Source organism: Marmota marmota, unplaced genomic scaffold, assembly GCF_001458135.2.
Source record: "Marmota marmota marmota unplaced genomic scaffold, marMar, whole genome shotgun sequence".
Classification (NCBI taxonomy): Eukaryota; Metazoa; Chordata; class Mammalia; order Rodentia; family Sciuridae; genus Marmota; species Marmota marmota.
Genome location: NW_026000241.1, coordinates 16,122,074 through 16,142,083, shown reverse-complemented (window position 1 = coordinate 16,142,083; position 20,010 = coordinate 16,122,074). Strand labels below are relative to the sequence as shown.

At 46.4% G+C, this 20,010-nt stretch overlaps 1 protein-coding gene across 1 annotated transcript in view; it reads left to right on the top strand.

Annotated features, from left to right (window-relative positions):
• The window catches only part of Itga9 (integrin subunit alpha 9), a 313,338-nt gene that overhangs the window by 57,274 nt on the left and 236,054 nt on the right, over window positions 1-20,010 (top strand). Inside the window, exons 9-13 of the mRNA XM_048794712.1 lie at window positions 3,233-3,370; window positions 6,840-6,945; window positions 8,105-8,199; window positions 11,839-11,929; window positions 14,358-14,403. Coding sequence (XP_048650669.1) covers window positions 3,233-3,370; window positions 6,840-6,945; window positions 8,105-8,199; window positions 11,839-11,929; window positions 14,358-14,403 — 476 coding nt within the window. The remainder of the gene's footprint in view (window positions 1-3,232; window positions 3,371-6,839; window positions 6,946-8,104; window positions 8,200-11,838; window positions 11,930-14,357; window positions 14,404-20,010) is intronic.

Sequence of the window (20,010 nt, the reverse complement as noted above, 5' to 3'; positions counted from 1 at the left end):
CTTTTTTTTTTTTTTTTTTGAGATGGGGGTCTCACTACCTTCCCCAGGCTGACCTCCAACTCCTGGGCTCAGGTGATCTTCCTGCCTCAGCCTTCTGAGTGGTTGAGACTGAAATTGCACACCACTGCAATTCTAACAACCTTAATAAGCACACTTAGTATATAGTTGTCATAACCTTTAAAATAAAAAAATTGCAGTATCTAACTTGGTTTTGCTTTTTTTCCTCAGAATGATTCTTTATTCCCCTGAGATCCACACTGACTTGTGGTGTTTTAACATTTCCAAAACCCCAGAGGCAACAGCATTGAAAAGGGACTAGTGTGCTATTCTGCAGAAAAGACTGTCCAACCACCCCTAAAGTTAGAAAAGAAATAGCTCCATACCACTGTGGATCAAAACAGCCCCAACAAGCATGGTGGGTGTGAATACTACTAAGCCTAACATTTTTAGATCTTTCTCCAAAAAAACCTCCCCATGAATGGGTGTGTGTGTGTGTGTGTGTGTGTGTGTGTGTGTGTGTGTGTCTACTGTACAAACTGTCCCCTCCCCTTAAAGGTACTGGGTTTGAAAGCATAAAATTATTTCTGAGAATCTTTCTGTTCAGTTGTGGCTGTGCCTCCTGGTATCTTCCTCTTCCATTCTCTGCCCACCACAGGGGCTCCATTCGTGCCTGGGGTCCTGGTGTATGTCATGGCCTAATTAGCAATTGATTGTATCCCCTCTCCTTGAAAACCTCCCAGTTTGGATGATAACTTCAATGGCCACCCACCTGTTCCCAGATGTTGGTCAGGTTATGAGGGGTAGAGGTAAGAAGGCTCAGGGAAATCTTTCAGAACTTTTCCTTGTCCAAACTTAGAACTTAATGCCATCTGGTTCCAAAAGAGACATGCCTGATTGTGACAAGATAAATTATAGATTCCCTGATTGTGACAAGATACGTTAGGTTCCCCACTTCAGGGACAGAAGCGTCCAGATGTTTACCCTCCAGGCCCCCAGCTGCATAGCCATCTGCCTCATCTTTCCAGAACCTTCGCCCCACTCTGTATTTTCTCCTTATCCGGCCTCACCCTCCTGGTTCTGTGGCTTTCCCTTTCTTCTGCCAATTTCTCCAGCTTGCTTTACACGCCTCATCAGCCTTCTGATTTTGAAATAGGCCCTTACCTCGATTTCTGCATCTTATTCTGCTTTTTTTGCCTGAAGAAATGTGATATTCCTGTTTCTCTGACTTCTCCATTATCTCCTAGGGAGAGGACATGATCCCCAGGCTTTCCAAGGGTGCTTTGGCTTTACCCCTGTGCCACACCCAGAGAGGAGAGTTCCCCCTCAGTCCCCAGTCACTCCAGTTTTTATTTGCCTAGAATTTGGTCAGGTTGTTTTGTATCCCGTTAGGAAGAAAAAAAATGAAAAACAGATTCTGGTCTCTATGGATTAATATCCCACAAATAGTGCACATAAGAAATGATAAATATGTGTGCAATTTAGATGTTAACACAAATGCACGCCCCTGTACTTGCAGATTGATAGAGAGGTGGAGTCAAGGATTGCTCACCCCAAAGCCTGTCATAGCTGTGTTGATGTCCTATTGAATTAACTGGAGATGTGTTTGCATTTCAAAACTGAGATAGGAAACTTCACCTACAGGGATTTCTGATCTAACATCCATGAAGATGCCAAGTTAAATAGCCCACTGGAATGAAGCAAGCAGTTCCCCTGGGGCTCAGCCAGAGAGAGCAGCCCTTGGCTCTGATCTTCCTGGCCTTGCCTGTGCCTTACCAGTTTCTTCTACTAAAGCTCAGCTGGGGAGATTGGCGAGGCTGTTGAATTAGTGACTGGTAACTTGGTTTCTATCCTCCCCATCCTCCTCAAATCTTTCCGATGTCCTCCTCCCTGGAGAGTGGGGCGATTGGCTTTGTCCCAGGAATGGGAAAGGTTTGAGTGGCTTCCTCAAAGCCCTCCAGGGCCAGCGTTAGCTGCAGGAAGTAGACTGGAGCGCTCCCACCTCTCTGCACCTCCCCTGAGTGGATGGACGACAACTCCGACAGCCAGAGAAAGTGCTCCTCAGCTCAGCAGAGCCAGAGCCCTGTCCTTTATTTTAAAAGGACATACTTTAAAAAAAAAAAGTTATAAGTTAGCTGTCTCTAGAAGGGTTACAGCCTGCACACGTTTTTATTTGGCCTGTACAGTATTCATTTATCATTTTTAATACAAATAAATTGTCAGCATTTATAAAACGGGTCCTTCAAATAAAGTTTTGAATTTTGGGAAAATGGGATGCAGTCCTGTGGGCCCCAGCCTGCCGCAGTCTCCTCTACTTCCTGTTGTTCTCAGACACTGAGGACAATTGTCCCTTGCCACCTGTAAGCACACTGTTCTATCACCTGCCTGGACCCCAGTGGTGTTTGGGTTTGAGACTCTGGATTTAAAACCACAGGTACTGGATGAATTATGCCTGAGGGAAGCTGGTGCTGTGCCCTCATCCAACAGTTGTACCTTTTTCTGTCTCTTCAGATCATTCCTTCCTGACCAGTCTCTAGTATGCACAGCAATGGGGTGGAATGGGGGGAGGATAACCCATTTTCCCCTGTAACAAGCATTTTTTTAGGTGGGGGGTGGGTACTAGGGATTGAATTCAGGGGTACTCAACCACTGAGCCACATCCCCAGCCCTATTTTGTATTTTTATTTAGAGACAGGGTCTCGCTGAGTTGCTTCGCATCTTGCTTTTGCTGAGGCTGGCTTTGAACTCGCGATCCTTCTGCCTCAGCCTCCTGAGCCGCTGGAATTAATAGGCATGCACGCACCACCAGGCCCGGCCTGTAACAATCATTTCACGTCCATCTCACGTTGTGAAATTCCATACTCCTGCTAGCTTGCCTTGTCAAATGTCTGATAGTGGGCACTTCTTCCTGGTTGTAACCTGTATTTGCAACCTCAGCTTGATTTAAATAGTGCTACGTCCTCCAGGGACTGGCCTCTTAGCCTTCCCTGAATGGGGCTCCAGGACAGGACAGGGGCCTGCTGAGCCTGTGAGCTTTGGTGTCCTGAGGCTCAGAAGGCCCCGGGGAGCCAGCCTTCCCCGTTGGCCTAGGCATCCTGCCTCTTGGGCAGCACAGCCAGCACTGCCTCTGAGGGGCTGGGAGCAGACGTTTCAAAGCCAACAGGCCAGAGGAGAGCGAGGGCCTCGTGCGTGAGGGCGGACACTGAATGCTCTGTTGCGATCGACTTGGTTACAGATGGGCTCTTACTTCGGCTCCTCCTTATGCGCAGTTGACCTGAACGGGGACGGCCTCTCTGACCTGCTGGTGGGGGCCCCCATGTTTTCTGAGATCAGAGATGAGGGGCAGGTCACCGTCTACATCAACAAAGGAAACGTGAGTATGGTGCTGGGCAAGGTGGGGGGTGGGGAAGTGGCTGAGCACCCTCTGGGCATGCACTGGGCCATTTCCCAGGAGGTGTAAAGACTTAATTCCTGCCTTGAAGAAGCTTAATGGTCCATTAATGGAGAATCTTGTACAGTGTTATAACTGCAAACATGCGGGGGCCAGGAAGACTATGAAGTGCTGACTCTCTACTAGGGACTATTTTTCCTTATTTCCCATGAGTGATTTCAATGCAACATACACATGATGTCCAGGGTTCTCATTTTTTCGGATGAAACATTGAGGCCCAGAGAGCTTAAATCACATGCCCCAAATCACACACCTAAGTCGTGGTGAGGCTAGGATTCAAACCTTGGTCAGCTGGCTTCAGAGCTGCCATGTTTTGTCTCTAGGTTATGCTGCCTTTCTGAGAGTGTATATAGACATGTGCTCTGGGGAAGCAGTGGCCCTGATAGCTGGGAGGAATCTAGAGGAAAGAGGCAGACAGGCTGGGCTCGGGCAGAACTCCCAGCAGAGGACTGGGCAAGTGGGTTGAGGTGTGAGGCGGAAGGGCCCCTAATTCATGGTGGAGGCTGATGACGTGGCCTCTGGCTGTAATCATGATGTCCCATATTGTGCAAAACCGTGAAAGGGATGGGACAGATCCAGAAAATGCTTCTGTCCCTCTGTAGCCAAGGGAAGATGGGTGGGTGGAGGGCCCATGAGAGAGAGGCATCTCAGGATCTAGAATTAGCATTCAATGAGAAGGAAAGGGTTCAATAAATGCATTGTTGTCCCACGCCTTAGGTAGCATGACAAAATACTTAGTGTTTTAAAAAGCCAGGATGAAGGCTGGGGCTCAGTGACAGAGTGCTTTCCTAGCACGTTTAAGGTACTGGGTTCGATCCTTAGGACCATATAAAAAATAGAGGGGAAAAAAAAGGCATTTGGTTCATCTACAACTACAAAAATATTTTTTTAAATAGTGAAAATTATTATATGTACAAATAACCTTAACATATGTGGTACACAGAGAATGTTCATAACAAATCTCTGGGTGGTGATGCTTGGGTAGATTTTGTTTTTTATCCAAATGGCGACATTGCAATCTTTCAAAATAGAAAATCTGCTGGGCATGATGGCACACACCTGTAATCCCAGAGTCTTGGGAAGCTGAGGTAGAATAACGAGTTCAAAGCCTCAGCAATTGGTGAGGCCCTGTCTCTAAATAAAATACAAAAAGGGGCTTGGTGGTTAAGTGTCCCTGAGTGCAATCCATGGTACATGCCTCTTGCAAAAAAACAAAAAACAATAAAAAAAAAGAGTGTACTGTAAAGCAGTGACCAAGATGGTAGTGCTGGGAGAGGGTGGTGTTTAACTTTCATCAGGTGGGCAGATGCCAGGTGGAAGGGCCAGCAGGGGGAGGAGAGCCAGGGGATGTTAAGCCTTGCGCTGCCTGTGATGTTTGCAGACTTCTGGGGAAAGTGGATCTAAAACCTGGGTGGGAAGATGCTCTCGGCACTGCAGCCCCACTGACATTCTGGGAGGGAGAGCAGAGAGGATTGACGTGATTCTGTAGGTGAGAGCAGTGGGCACTTTGTGGCTGCTGATGTATTTGCAGGAGGCAAGCATTTGCATGGATTTTAAGCCCAACAGCTTGACTGTGTGTCCAGAGGAGCAGGTGCATTTTTTTTGTTTTGTTACCACGGATAGGGCCCAGGGGTCTTAACCATGGAGCCACATCCCCAGCCCTTTCTTATATTTTATTTAGAGACAAGGTCTTGCTAAGTTGCTGAGGCTGATTTTTGAACTCCAGGTCCTCCTGTCTCGGCCTCCTGGGCCACTGGAATTACAGGTGTGTGCCACCATGCCTGGCAAGGAGGTGGGATCTTGGAGCATGATAATCCCCCCTAGACTTCCTCTGGGCATGTCACAACCACGTGTGTCCTTGCCCCCCAACTTTCCTCACCCAATATGCCTGAATGTTGTAGGTTACCCTATTACTTCTTTTCAACCTTATGCCATTTGATTCGTGATTATAAAGCAGTATGGAAAAGTGAAAAAAGTGATAGGCCTGAGTTTGAATCTTGGTTTTTGTCAGTTCCTAGCTGGTGACATGAACAGGTGGCTTATAATTGGCACCTCAATTTTCTTCATCTGTGAAAGGGGAAAGGACCTCAGGTCTGAATGAGGAGATGGACAGACAATGCTTGGTACATAGAAGGAATCGCCTGCTGGTGTCTTTCCTCTTCCCCATCACATGAGTAGGAAGAAGTCACATGCAGTTGGTCCTCTATATCTGTGGGTTTTGCATTCTTAAACTGTAGATTTAAAGTATATGCACAAAAAATTGTATTGACCATGTACAGACTTTCTTCTTGTTATTATTCCCTGAATGATACAGTGCAGCAACTATTTGCATAGCATTAACATTGCATTAGATCTTATAAGTACTCTAGAAATAATTTAAAGTACACAGGAGAGTGTGCACAGGTCATATGCAAATACCATGCCAGTTTGTATAAAGAACTTGAACATCTGCAAATTTTAGAATTAAAGGGATCCTGGCACCAATACCCCACAGATATTGAGTGACACTCTTTTGTGTTTTGGGTGGGGGTTTCACTGACTCAAGAAATCATCACATCTTTATTTCCAGATTGCAGGGTGTGTTTACAGGGAAGGAGATTTTTGTCAAGACAAAAGCCAGACACTCGTGGGATGGTTTGTGGGTATATGGTGTGTCCCAAAATGCCTCTACAATGGGGAAGGTTTAAATATTCTTATGCCTTTAAACCTAATATCGCGTTTTAACCTTCTGGTATTCACATTTCAATGATTTGGGGTGGGGAGAGGGTATTTTTAGATGGCTTTTATTGCCACCATACACCCCTGACCACTTTCTCTGTTAATGGTTGCTCAGAATTTCATTCCTGAGCCATAAAAGACAGCATGGTTAGTTAGGTATCTTACCACCTCAGCCCCCTGACCAGGAACTACTGGGTTCCTGGATTTTCTGAACTATGACCCCCTCCATTGAGATTGCTAATAACGTGCGTCTTACAAAACAGCGATATGAACTGGTACCAAAAGGCACAGGAGAAAACAAACATGAATGTTTACCCCTTGAAAACAACTTTGAAGAAATTGTTATGTCATAGGAAAGGCTGAGGGGTTACTGTGGGGACAGGCAGGCAGGTGGCTTGCTGGTTGGTCTGTGGAGCGATAGGATGGGAAGGTGTAGTCATTGTCAACGTGATAGTCCCCTGGCCTCTAGAATGTATCTTGGGCTCTGGGAGACCCTCCTGCTGCACAGGTGAAGGACTCATTTTGCCCCCAGAAGAGAGGAGTTTGTGTTCCTGTGATTCTGCCCAGGTGTTTCCTGCTGATGGGTGTTCTGTTAGGAGGGTTGCCCTCTGAGCCCTGTGTTTTTATTGTTTTCTTTTTTTCATCCCACTTTTTCCTCCATCCTGTTTCCCAGGGAGCCCTGGAGGAGCAGCTGACCCTGAATGGGGATGGTGCTTACAATGCACACTTTGGGGAGAGCATTGCCAGCCTGGACGATCTTGATGATGACGGGTTCCCAGGTGAGTGAGGTCACACTGGGCCGTAGAGCCCCTCCAGGTATAGCCGACTTTCCTCTGTCAGAGTGGCAGCCTGCCCTCCACTGTCCATCTGTAGCGAGACTCTCCAGGACCTCCTGGCTGTCCCTGCAGGCCCATGGAAGTTCTGAGGGAAGAAAGCACAACTCCTAGAGGTGTTCTCCACGTAGACACTCAGAGCCAAGTGCTGAGCCCACTGCGGGTTTGCTTCTGGATAATCCTTTCTCCAGCTAAGGGCTCTGCTATGTGTTTGCAGGGGAAGCGAACCTTGGGATGGGTCCACTGGGGGCTTCTCATAGTAGATAAGTGTGTCTTAGCTTCCTCTGCTGCAAACTCTTGTTGTTTTTGAGTCTCAGATGCTTCAGGCTGCTCTGCCATGAAGCATCTGAGACTCAAGTAAGCAAGGAAATTTCCCCTGATAATGGTGGTGAGTGTGCGAGTGTGTGTATGTTGCAGGGATGGAGATATGCAGACCTGATGTTCTGCTTGGACAGCAATATCCTCCACAGCCTCTGGTCTGTTTTAATACCTCTTTTCTGCACCGTGGACACAGTATGTCCCAGGGCTGGGGTACAGCTCTTATGTGGGCCAGATGACCTTTGATGCCTCATGCCACTGACTACTGAGGGTTTCATTCAGAGAGACCCAGCAACTCTCACTCAAGGTCTTGGGGCTGCATGTCCCTCACCCTTGACCTCACTTCTGTAGACACATGACTTCTGTTAAGAAGCCATGAGAAAAAGGTAAGTAAGAAAGATTGGGATTTGTTCCAGGAGTTATCAGTTTGTGAGAGTAATGTTGAGAGAGTGTGTGTGTGTGTGTGTTGAATGCCATTCCACATATTTATCTAGGAATTGAGTTGCCTTTTCCCATTGGCAGTGGAATTCCCCTTGGACAGAGATTAGGATAGGAAGTTTACGTTTAAACTTTTTTTTTTTTTTGAGTACTTCAGCCCTTTTTCTTGTGAGGATGAGGTAGAAACTGACCTAAGACTAGGTGCCTAATTGAATGCTTGAATAATCAACAGCCAAAAATTCCTGGCTGAGGTCTCAGACGTGATAAGGAGAATTAGGGAAGCCACACTGAATGTTATTCCATGTGGCTTTTCTAACCCGTGTCTTTTTTTTTTTTTTAATCCCCCCAGATGTGGCAGTTGGCGCACCCAAAGAAGATGACTTCGCAGGGGCCGTCTATATCTATCATGGGGATGCTGGTGGGATAGTCCCCCAGTACTCAAAGGTAATTGGTGTGAGAGTGATATGGTAACTGTTGATACGTTCATTCCACAAACGTGTATGAAACCCTCATTATGCCCCAGGTCCTGGGGGTACAAATGAAAACACATCTGTCTTGGCTTCAGACTGCCCACCCTCTAGTGGAAGAGAAAAACATTTGATATTGCTATATTAAGTGCAGAAAAGTATTCATAGATCCCGAGTTTGCTCACATTCAGGGATACATTCTGCCTATAAAAAGTCATATCCAAATTCTTATCCAGAGTTAGACCTACTTAAGAGAGAGAGAAACTTAGTTTTTTGGCGACTCTTTTGTCAACTATCTCTGTGCTGCTAAGCCTTAGGGATATGTTTTAAAATACAATCTAGAGAGAGTGAGTGATTCAGAGGAGGTCCTGGAAGTTTTTATGGGCTGTTGTCACAATTGGCATGAGAACTAGGAGCTAGTCAGAGCTCTGGCCTCACACCCCAGACGCGGGAACGTGGAAGTGGCGAGTTCTGTTTTTCGCCGTATCAGCTTGGTGTTTAATCTTGCTGATGGCATCAAGCCCAGCCTATGGGAAAAAAGGAAGTCACGCTCTTGACAGCACGGTCAGGATATTTGTGGATGTGTGTAGAGGGGCATTGGTTTGTGTCTTTGTCCCAGTGGAGCAGTGACAGAGATAGAGCACACATTGAGAAACTTCCTATCTGTGAATACTTATTACTGAATATTTACATGCTATGTACTTTCTTTTCATGTTTATATGTGTAGATTAAGAGGCAGTATGTAAATATAAGTACAGTTGATACATTCGTAATTGTTCTAAAACAGGTATAAGTTTGGGGTGGTGGGTTTGTGGCCAGCTGAACCCTGTGTTCCCTCTCTGCTGGCCTCCTGCTTAGTTAGGTGACCTGCCTGTGACAGACAGGTGCTTAGGAAGGTGCTGGGACAGGAGGGACTGTTTCCTGGGGGACGTCCCTGCCCTTTCCATACTATGATTCCTCCCAGCAACTATGCGAAGTGGGTGTCTTGATTATCCTTTGTTCTTTCATGAGGCAAATGTGACTTGGGGAAGGTGTTTTGCATGCCCAAGGTTGTAGGCGACAATGTGACCATTCACAGTTCACCATTTCTGACTCCCAAATGTTGATCATGACCACCATTCTCCACACTGGGAAAAGTCCCCCCTCAAGGCAGCTTAGGAGGATGGCTTAGGAATATGGAAACTTATTTTGCCACGAGGCACGCTTATGCCAAGGAGCATCTAGCCACACAGATCATGCTCTTTTCATTAGAAATAAGTAATAATGGGAGCAAAAGACTCTCAGGTGATCTGGCTGACATGCTACAGGGAGAGGCTTTGGGAGCTGTGTGGAGGTCACATCTGTGCCCCAAGAACTGCACTGATGTGGGTCAGGGATGCTGTTCCCAGTGTGACAAGGTGAAAGTCATCTAAGGAACCCTGTCCTCAGCGGAGGGTCAGGGTCATTCCCCAGGCATCCTCCTGGACCTGGGAGCCTAATCACACAGGGAGGCGACCTGTGGAGACCCCTGTTTCCCCTCCGCCCAGCATCCTGCAGTGTTTTGTTTGGTTGCTGGGTGGAATCCCTGCAGAAAGCTGCAGCATACATTTTGTGGTTAGCATGGAGCGTCTGTAGTAGGAAGCAGGGATCAGCAGCTGGACTGCCGGCCTTTGTCAGCACATGCTGGCTCCTTAGCCTTGACAGAGAAGTGGTTTGGAGTTTTTTTTTTTTTTTAAAAAAAAAAAAAAAAAAAAAAGACACATACATCCCTCTGATTATACTTTCCTAATTTGCTAAAATGTATATGATAAGGTCAGTGATTTAAAAGGGTTAAAAAAATTCTTTAATGACGGATTCTTCCAGGCCCAGGTCCTGGACAGAGCTGGCATTGTGTGAAGGAACTAGAGGGAGAAATCAGAAACGAATCCGGGCAACAGGATCGCTTTTCTTTGGCCCAGATTGGTATTATTTCTGCTGGCTAAATTGTGAGATCAGGGCCTCCTCAACTTCTTCCACATTACTCTTTAGCGCATTCCTCTTTCTTGAGTTTATCCTGAAAAGTGTTGATTTTAAGATCCTTGTGTGCCTTTCTCGATTTGAGAGCCCTCGGGGCACATCATGGCGGCCCCTCTGATCTTTTCTCTCGCCATAACGGACACTGCATATAAACCTGGTCAAGTGGAGGTTGTCCAAGGTTCCTGGTTTCCATTTAGGGTTATTAGCCCTGAGCAGACTTATCTTCCTGGCTTTATAGCATAATGGCCTGCAGATGTCTGTGGATAACTTAAGCCTACGTCGCCACCCCCAAATGGACCACCCCTTCACTCTCCCCCTGGTCCCAGCCACAGCATACCTTAGAAATGCAAACCCAGGGTGTTGTTCTTGGCCTTTGGAGTCAAGATGGTCTGCTTCAAAGCATGGCTTTTAAGAGGTATGCAGACTCGCATGCATGTTTGTTCAGACAGCCCTGTTGCCTGTTTGCGAGAAGCCGTTCTTCGAGAGTTTTACCTATAGTGCTGCCATACTGTTCCTGCAATGCTGTCATGTTTCCTGTGGGATGGCTTAACTGAAGGTGGCAAGCGGCCCTCCCGGATCATTTCTGGGAGGGTTATTGGCAGTTATCAGCTACTGGAGAGTGGGGATATCCTCATCTCCTTCTGTAGTTCCTGTGGAAACTCCCCCTGCACACACTCATGATTTCTCTGCAGGATGACTTGGTGAGAAGGGAAAGGAAGGAAAGGCGGTGTGAGCCCCTGGTATCCACAGACCTGGTCCCATTGTGGATTTTGCTATGACACATGAAAACCAAGCGTGTCTCTTGTCATCCACAATGTGGGTATCGGGAGGTGAGCCTCCCCAGGGAGACTGGATCCAGGGAAGGAGAGGCTGGTCAGGTCCCAGAAGATGGGATTTTCTGATTGAGGAAGTTTGGTGTCCTGTGAGGAACCATGCCACACGATCGATCATCAGTACACAGCTCTGGTGTGAGGCGGGCTGGTTGTACCACAAGTATTCTTGATTCACGTGATGATAAGCACGGGTGCTAACATGTCCTGTGGTGGTGGACTTGTGAACCTAGTTTACTAGACAAAGATGTTTAATCCTGTCTGTGAAGCTTGGGAGACTGTAGACCTCCTGGGGTGGTTTCCACGTGGCCATCTTTCCAGCCAGATGGGTTAATTATCTGGCCATTTAGGGAAGAGACCATTATTGGGTGCATCTTGGGGGGAAGTGTTATCTGGCAACTGTTTGGGTAGAAAGGAGGGAAATATGCTATTCCTATTTCAGCCAGGTATACCCAAGTCAAAAGGAAACAGAACCTGTTAGAAATGGAAGTTTCATCCATCGTGTTAACTTTGCATGTCAAACTATTGCGCTGGTGTAGGCGGATTTTTTTTTTTTTTTTAAGCAAAATTTCAGAATGATGACTTTTGGCCAAGGCAAATAATAAAGCAGTGTGTGGTCTTCAACAGCCTACCAGAGACCCCCTACCTGATCAAATTCGGGCTGTGATTTTTTTTTTTCCTTTTCAACCTAATACCAGGTTCCCTGGGGAAGCTGGGTTCCAGGAATCCCAGGTTCTTGTATGTGACTCTGCTTCTTTCCGGTGACTCCATTTCCCTGTTATCTGTTTTAGAAACTGTCTGGGAGGAAGATTAACCCTGTTCTGCGGATGTTTGGGCAGTCCATATCTGGAGGCATTGATATGGATGGAAATGGCTATCCGGGTAAGCTGTTTTTCTTTAAAAACACATGAGATGAAGATTCATGAAATAGAATACTTGTCACTTTGGACAGCCGTTGTTGCATCCATTTGGGATTAGGACAATTCACACAGTAGAATGGGGTCTTTTGCTTAGTATTTGATTTTAAGGTTAAAAATAGTGTTGAAGGGTTTTTTTTTTTTTTTTTTTTTTCGAGTTTTAAAATGATTGACAGGGTTAAGTAGCAGGCAGGTGGATTTTTTAGTGATTTCTGTGGTAGCAGTTCTAATGAAGAAAAAAGAAAGCATTGTCCACATTTATAATGCTATATAATGAAACCTCATTTTCCAAAAATATTTGACCATATTCAGAGATGTCTCATTTTTGAGAGGGAAAAGGAGCATGCACCTCCCCATGCACACAAAAGAAAATTACTGAAAGATTTGGATAAGAAGAAAACCATGTTCTTCTGTTGATGGAGAGCAGACCTTCACTGTTCAAGGCTGGCTGGCTGGCTGGTGTTCTAGGTTAATTGGTGTGTTGTAGTGGTTGAGGCTAATTGAATAAAAATTACAGTTTCAAAACCCACCCCAAGTGATACCTGGTTTAGGTCAAGTGGTTCTTTGCATGTTTGAAGATGAGGACGTGCAGACAAGAATTTGAAAATATCCAAAGTCGTCATGAAGTGCTGAAAACACTTCCCCAAATATATACTCATCTTGCTTTTGAGAAAAATATTTTTCTCTTCAAATCTGTGCAAACTAATGCCATCCTGAACGAGGATGCCTATTTTTGTACAAATGGGAGTTTTGAATGTCCTTGAGACTACAGAGCTGAGAGGAGTAGTAATAGAGAGGAGTTAGTGTGGAAACTTTGGCCCCAAGATAGACCCTCCTGGATCATCTTTTTTTTTGTTTGTCTTTAAGTTTAGGAAAGTGGTGGTTCTTGTTACGGGTGATCTAAGGTCAACCTCGAATATCTCATATGGGTTGAACATTTCAAGATAGGCAGAATGCTGCCATATCCAATGGCCATCTCAGTGATGTCATAGGGATAGGGAGGAAGGGAGGGGGTGTTTCCCCACTTTATAGTTAGCATCTGTCTCAGAGGGGGTTGGGGACTGACCGGAGCCTGCAGCAATGGGCGGGACTCAGGTCTCCGGGTGGCTTTGCTGCTTCTCTATAAATGCATGATGGTAAGCAGATGTGGTCACATTTCACAATGGATCTGAACGACTTTTTCGAGTTTTTCTTAAGAGGAATGACAAATTTGTCATGTTCTTTAATTTTCAAATACCAGTCTGATAAAAAAAAAGTTGAAGAACAACAAAATTAATAAATACACCCAAGTGCAGAAACATTAGGAACAATTTAATTCATGGATTTGCTGTGTTTTTCCTTAATGAGGGCGTGTACAGATGTTCTCTGTTTATGATGGGCAGATTTAGATTCCAATTTAGACTCTTGGACTCAGAGGCTTGTTTCTATGAACTATGATGGAGCCCTAGGGCTAAGGGGGGGTGGGGATGGGGGTGAGAAGGAAAGGCAGACAGCTATTGGATGAGTGAATACTTCCTAAATTAAAGTTATTTAGAAATAAATAAAAATTACTAACAGCAGGGGTGCTACTCAGTGGTATAGTGCTTGCCTGGCATATGCAATGACCTGCATTTGATCCCCAGCATGGCAAAGGAAAAAGAGAACTCTTCTTGCACCACAAAACATGAATAGTTAAACCAGTGTTTTGGTTTATAGTTTACCAAGTATTTTTATAAATTTTTAAATTTAGCATGTGTAATAGTAATATTTGACATGTGCGATAATTTTTCTCAAGTATTATAAAGTATTGACAGCTTTTGAAGATGGTCCTGCAAATAATGATTCTACACTCCACAGGACACAGGGACACAGGGACACACTGAGGTCACATAGAGTGAGGGTGAAAGGGGATTATTCCATGGTTCGGAGACCCTAGAGCATTTTCTAAGAGTTATTTAATTTAGGGTATCCCTCTCTTTAACTCGCCAATTAAAAAGTAAAAAAATCTGAGCTATATATGTAAATTAAAATATGTTAGTAACCACATTAGAGTTGTAGACAAAATAAGTGAAGTTAATTTTTATAATGTTTAATCCCAAATGGCCAACATGTTATCATTTTAATACATAATCAACATAAAAGCCATTAATGAGTTAATTTTTTTTTTTAAAATTAGGATTTCAAAATCTGGTGTGCATTTTACGCTTGGAGCCCATCTCAATGCAGACACATTTTAAGGTCTTAATAGCCATATGTGGGTTGGCTGCCATTTGGGACAATGTGACTCTGATTCTTACAATCATTACATGGTGCAGACAATGGCAGTCAGAGGTGTCTGTTGCTGTCATGTGTCATGCCAGGGCCAGCGGGTGGCCTTCCATAAGTTTCTGACTACTGTGACTTCTTGTTTTCAGATGTCACTATTGGAGCCTTCATGTCCGACAGTGTGGTTCTTTTAAGGTGAGGTGCCTCACCCCTGCTCCTTGGGTGTGTTCTTCATGGGGAGGGGTGGGACTGGTGGGGGAGGCACAGTGTGTATTCACTGATGGGCAGCTTTTCCCTCTGCTGAATTTTTTTGGGGGCTGGGAGTGCTTAGTGGATGCAAATGTCTCATTCTTTTCCTCCAGATGTTGGGCCTTGAGTGGCTTATAGGTGGGGGATGATAGCAGGATTTTTAGAGACCTAAACCCAGGGGCTGTTTCCTTGTGGTCATGAACAGCAATATAAATATTAATGATAAATATTATCATTTTTGATGGGTGCTATGATATTCAAAGGGCTGGGAAGTACTGTCCTTCCTACGTTTTATCTCTGTACCCAGCTTCTTTATATCAGTTAGCTCTCAACTTCCAGAGATCAGGGGCACTTCACTGTTTGGTGGCAGCAGAAGTGTGAGGACTGTGAGCTCAAGTCTAGTGCTCACTGAAGCCCATTGAGTCAGGATCTCTCCTTCAAAGACTGGTGTGTGGGGGGTGGTCGCCATCACCACCCATGAACCATCTCTAAGTATTTCTGTCTGTGTGAGTCAGAGGAGGCAGAATTACACTTTGAAGTGGGAGCCAACTCTTAGGTTTTGTTAGTAACCTCATGGCAGAACGTTCTAAAATAGACTGATAGGATCTTAGAACTGGAAAGGATCCCAGAGGCCACGTAGTTCCATGCTCCAGATACTTCTCATTCAGTCCTGCCTTCTCTGAGTCTCCCCCAGAGACACACACAGCCTCCTGAATGAGGTGCCATGGCTTAGGAACTTCTAAGGAAACAGTTGATCCCCAGGTAACTCTTAAATATTGCATTGTTAAAGAGGCAGAATGACCTTGAGGTTGAGTGTGACCTTGAGGACCAGGTGGCCTGGATTGAAACCTTGCCTGTGTCCTTAGAAAGGCAAGGTCCTGACCTTCTGCCTCAGGATGCTCGTCTGCAGAACAGGATGTTCTTGGCCAGAACTCCGTTAAATAGTGTAAAGTGCTCTTAGCAGTGCCTGGCCTCCTTCTCCCCAGGTTAGCAAGTCTTATGATGTAAATTGGGTTAAATTCACCTCACTGAGGTTCTGCTTCCTGGTCTAGCATTTTCTGCACAGCAGCCCTTCAGTGTGTGAAGGTAACATGTCCCCCAGGCAGGGATTCACAGAGATCAAACCTCTATGGTTCTTAATTCTCCATCTTGACTGGGTTTTTACTTTCTTTATCACCCTTTTCTCTGGGGTGATGATTTTCCTCTTGTGTAAGACAACTTTTGAGGCTCCAGATGATGGAGGAGATTCAACTTATGACTCATAGTTCTCACTCGCCTTCCTCGATATGTTCGTACTCTCCACCTCCTGAGCAGCCTGATCCCATTTGTTGAGATTGCTCTCAGATACACCATGACACGTTTCTTGGCTTCTCAGTTGAAAATAGGCCTTCTTGATCCTGGGAGCATCTGGCTTTAAGTTCCCTTCTGTAGGTTATTTTATCATCCTCCTTCCGTCTGTTGAATTTCTTTTGGGCTGGAGGTGCATGCGAGCTCCAAAGGGCTTTTCTTCCTTCATGAATGTTTGTCTTCTACACGGATGTGAATGTTGAAGTGATTGCTTAGTGGACCTGAGATCTCAGAATCCAGCCCAGGGTGAGGGGTTGAGTCTGATGAGGTGAAACTTATTAGGGACAAATGTGAAATCCAGGGAGGAGAATGCCAGAGAGAGCACAGATCCAAGGAAGGAGTCTAAGAAAGGAACTTGAGAGCCCCAGCCTGGATGAGGAGCCCAGAGGCCAGGCCAGCTGTGGAGGAGCTCATGGGGATGTTGAGATCCCAGGAATTCTTTCACTTCTTTACTCAGCCCGTCATGTTGACCTGTTGAGATGCAACTACGCACATGTCAGATCCTGGGGATTCGGTAGAGAACTTGACAGACCTGGTCTAGCTCCTATACAAATAGGTAATAACTGCAACTAATGTTGGATGAATACCTACCATACGCCAGACGCTGTCTAAGCATTTTACATAAGGTCCTGCATCAAGTAACCGCTATTCATATTCAAAGACATGAATGCTTGGCTAGGTGACTTTGTCACTGCAAGTGTCAAAGCATATGCTTACAGAACCTATGACTCACTAGGTGATGCCATCTCCAGACCTCTACCGTACATGCCGTCTGCCATCCCCTGAAATGTTGCATGTGTCACGTGACTGGTATTTTCATTCTTTGTGGTCATTTTCTTCTGGTGTGGATGTATAATTTGCAAACAGTAAAATGTGCCAATTTGCGTGTATGGCTCGATGAGTTTTGACTAGTAGACACACCTGTATAACTGCTATCTCCCATCAAGATAAAGAGCATTTCATCACTACTTAGTTTCCTTGTGCTCTTTCTGATTATCCCATTCTCTTGATAGACAGCCAGGCACTCTTGTGACTTCTGTCCCCCTCGATCACTTTGGCCTGTTCTGGGATTTCACATAAATGGAGTTAGAATGGGCTCTCGATTCCGGTTTCTTTAATGCAATGCGATGTTCTCAAGATTGTTCCGAGTTGGGCTGTGTTGATTGTGCTGGGATTTGTTCACTTTTCTCTTGACAGAATATGCATTGACTCCCTGCTGCTTACCAGTTCCATGATATAGGTATGGTTATCATTCCCATTTTATGGGTAAAGAGATCAAGGGCATGCAGGTTTTATTAACTTAAAAAAAAAAAAAGAAGTAATTACAGATGGTGTGCCATGAAGACAGCAAAGCAGGGTCACGAGGTCAGGGGCACTGGTTTTGGTTTCAGGAAGGGCTGAGTCCCATTGGAGGTGACAGAAGCCAGTGGTTCTGTGGCTTTGGCAGCTTTGCGGGAGTGATGGGGCCTGAGCCAGATGGCTGTGGGCGGGTGAGGGAAGGAGAAGCTGAGAGCACAGAGTGACTCTTGACTCCCTCTCCAGGAGCTGGGCGGCTAAGGAGCAAATGGAATTGGCAGGTGGTTCGGAGAGGGTATTTTAAGGATGGCAGGAGTTAGGCCAAGGATATCTGTGAGAACTTTCCTCATGTCCTAAGGCCCTAACCCTCCTGGAAGGGAACAGAGGTGGTCAAGCTCAGTTGTATCCCCATTCATCTGAGCCCTGCTACCCTGACCCCATTCCTCCCTTGGGGCCTGGAGAGGTTGCCGTGGGTGGTGGTGGGGGGTAAGGAAGGACAGGGCTGCTGGAGAGGGAATCTGGCACGCAGGCCGGAGGGTGTGGGGGCCTCATCTTTTGGGTACCCTAGGATAGGAATAGAGTCAAGGGGAGGTTCAGCTTGAGATGAGGGTGAAGCTGAGGATGCTAACCCCCCAGTCTATTCCAGGAGGTCAGGGGACTTGGGGAACAGTGGAGGTTTCAGAGATGAACTGTGGAGGGAGCAAGGAGGGACAGGCAAAGGAATCATCAAGCTTATCTGAGGGGCCATGTAGGCTGGACATCTATGGTGGCATCATTAGGATCAGGTTCCTGGGATATGACTGACTGACAAGGAACAAGAAGGCCCGGAGGTTTCAGCTGATCTAAGTAGGGTGCTCAGACATGACTTGGGTGCTGGGCAAGTTCATGGATTTTTGAGTGACCTCAGATTTTGGGTGGGACCAGAAAAGGGGGGAGGCCCAGGACCATGTCCACACTGTACTTGATGTCTTGATCTCTTCAAGGAGAGACTGCAGAGGGGCATAGGTTAGGAATGCTTGGGCTGCAGCTCAGAGAAGACCTGACTGAGGGTGGCTTCCAGTGTAAACAGACATAAGTCTACTGGAGGTAGAGAGCCCCAGGGCTTGCTGGTGGCGAAGTGTCACCAAGAGGGTAGGCTCTTTATATGTCCACCTGTTTCTACTCTGCAAAAGACAAGAAAAAGTTTGAGCAACACCGTGCCACAGGGTGTCCCAGCTGCTTTTATTACCCACCTAGAAACGGAATGTTAAGATTTGAACTGTCAGTTGTAAGAAACAAGCATTCCAGCTACCAGCCTCTGGGAAGTCTGGAAAGTACTGCAGTGCTGTCCTCGGGTGCCCTTTGCTTTTATCTTAGAGGCTGGGGCATTTGCAGGCAGGACTGTGAAAAGCCATCTCCTGCCCCAGGAGGGCGGGCTAGTGGGCCCTGCTCTGCCCTCAGGAAGTTTGCTCAGGAGGGCAGGCTCTGTGTTAGGGTGATAGGTACCTGGTGCTTTGCCATCGAGGGGTAAAGGAAGTGATCAGAGACGCTATGAAAGATTTCTGGGCTTTTCCTCATCCAAAAACAATACTTGGAGCTGAAACAAAAAGGTTTGAGGGAACCTATCTGACAGATGTTGGAAGGAGATGTACCCGTGAGGGTCCCTGCTGACTGTTTGAAAGGATTCTGTTTCCTAACCTTCAAGGTCATCGTGTGGGGACTGCTCACGTCTGCCTCCTGCTTGCCTTGCGCTGTGCAGCAGAGCTCTCTAATGACAGGAGAACTCAGCCCGTTCCCTGACCAGGTAGCCTCTGGCCCAGGGGACCAGGAGGAGATGGACTTTTCTTGGGTTCCAGGACCAAGCAGCTCAGGGATTGCAGGGTGGGGCTGTCTGTCCCAGGCAGAAACCAGCTCTCTCCAGTACCTGATGCCTCCTGGTCTCTCTTGTGTCTCTCGAAGCTTTGGGCACTGCTGTGATTTTCAGTTTCCTGGGCTGCAGTAAAGTTTACACCTACTTTACACATCTCCTGTCCTGCAGTAGTGTCCAGCATAAGGATGAATTCATTGGGATCTCAGTTCTTGGTGGGGGACTGATTTGGAAAAACCTAGCACTGTTCTCCTTAGCAAGGGTGGTGGAGTGGGGCCACCGAGGGAGCCAGGGGTTCTTGGGAACTTCCTGGGAGAAGGGACCTTGCCGCTGGCTGTTGAAGAGTCAGTGGGGCTTTCTGCAGTGTTCATTGGCATCTATACAATCGTGCTGACCAGGGGTAGCCTATCCATTTTCTAAGGTAATTCTAGCATTCTCAGAATGAACCCAGAAGAAAATTGAGAGGCCAGGATGTTGATATCCTTCAGGCACCATTGTTGTCCCACTTCCTTTTGCCCTACAGCCGGATTTGCTCAGGGAGTCCCACTGCCCTGGTCACAGCTGCCCCTCTGTTGACCCTCCTGTCCCAGGAGTGGTGGCAGCCGCTGGATCACCCTCACGCCATCTGCCGCAGGCAGGCCTCACTTCCTTTTCCCACCAAGGTTTTCTTTGCTGCTTCCTTCTCTTGGAGTTGGTGGATTGTCATTCCCATCTGCCCATCACCCTGGGCTCTCTTTGAGGGAGCATGGTATACAAGTGAGGTCATTGTTCCCAAGCCACTAAGGTCCCTTAATCTCATTATGTCACCCCTATGACTGACACTGGGGCTCCTTAGAGGTAAAAGGCTCTCTCTGAGAGGCCTGCAGGGGAGAAGGTTAAGCGGAGGCTTAGGTGAAACTTCCCTGAGCAGATGTTTGCCATGAGAGCAGAATTTTGTCCATCTGTTGGCTTGGATGGACACTGACCATCCATCAAGAGCTGGGGGATGGGCCATGTCAAGGGAGAGGACTGTGAATGTTTATTGGGTTTGATTTGATTCTGAGGCCAGGCGGGTTGACTTTTTT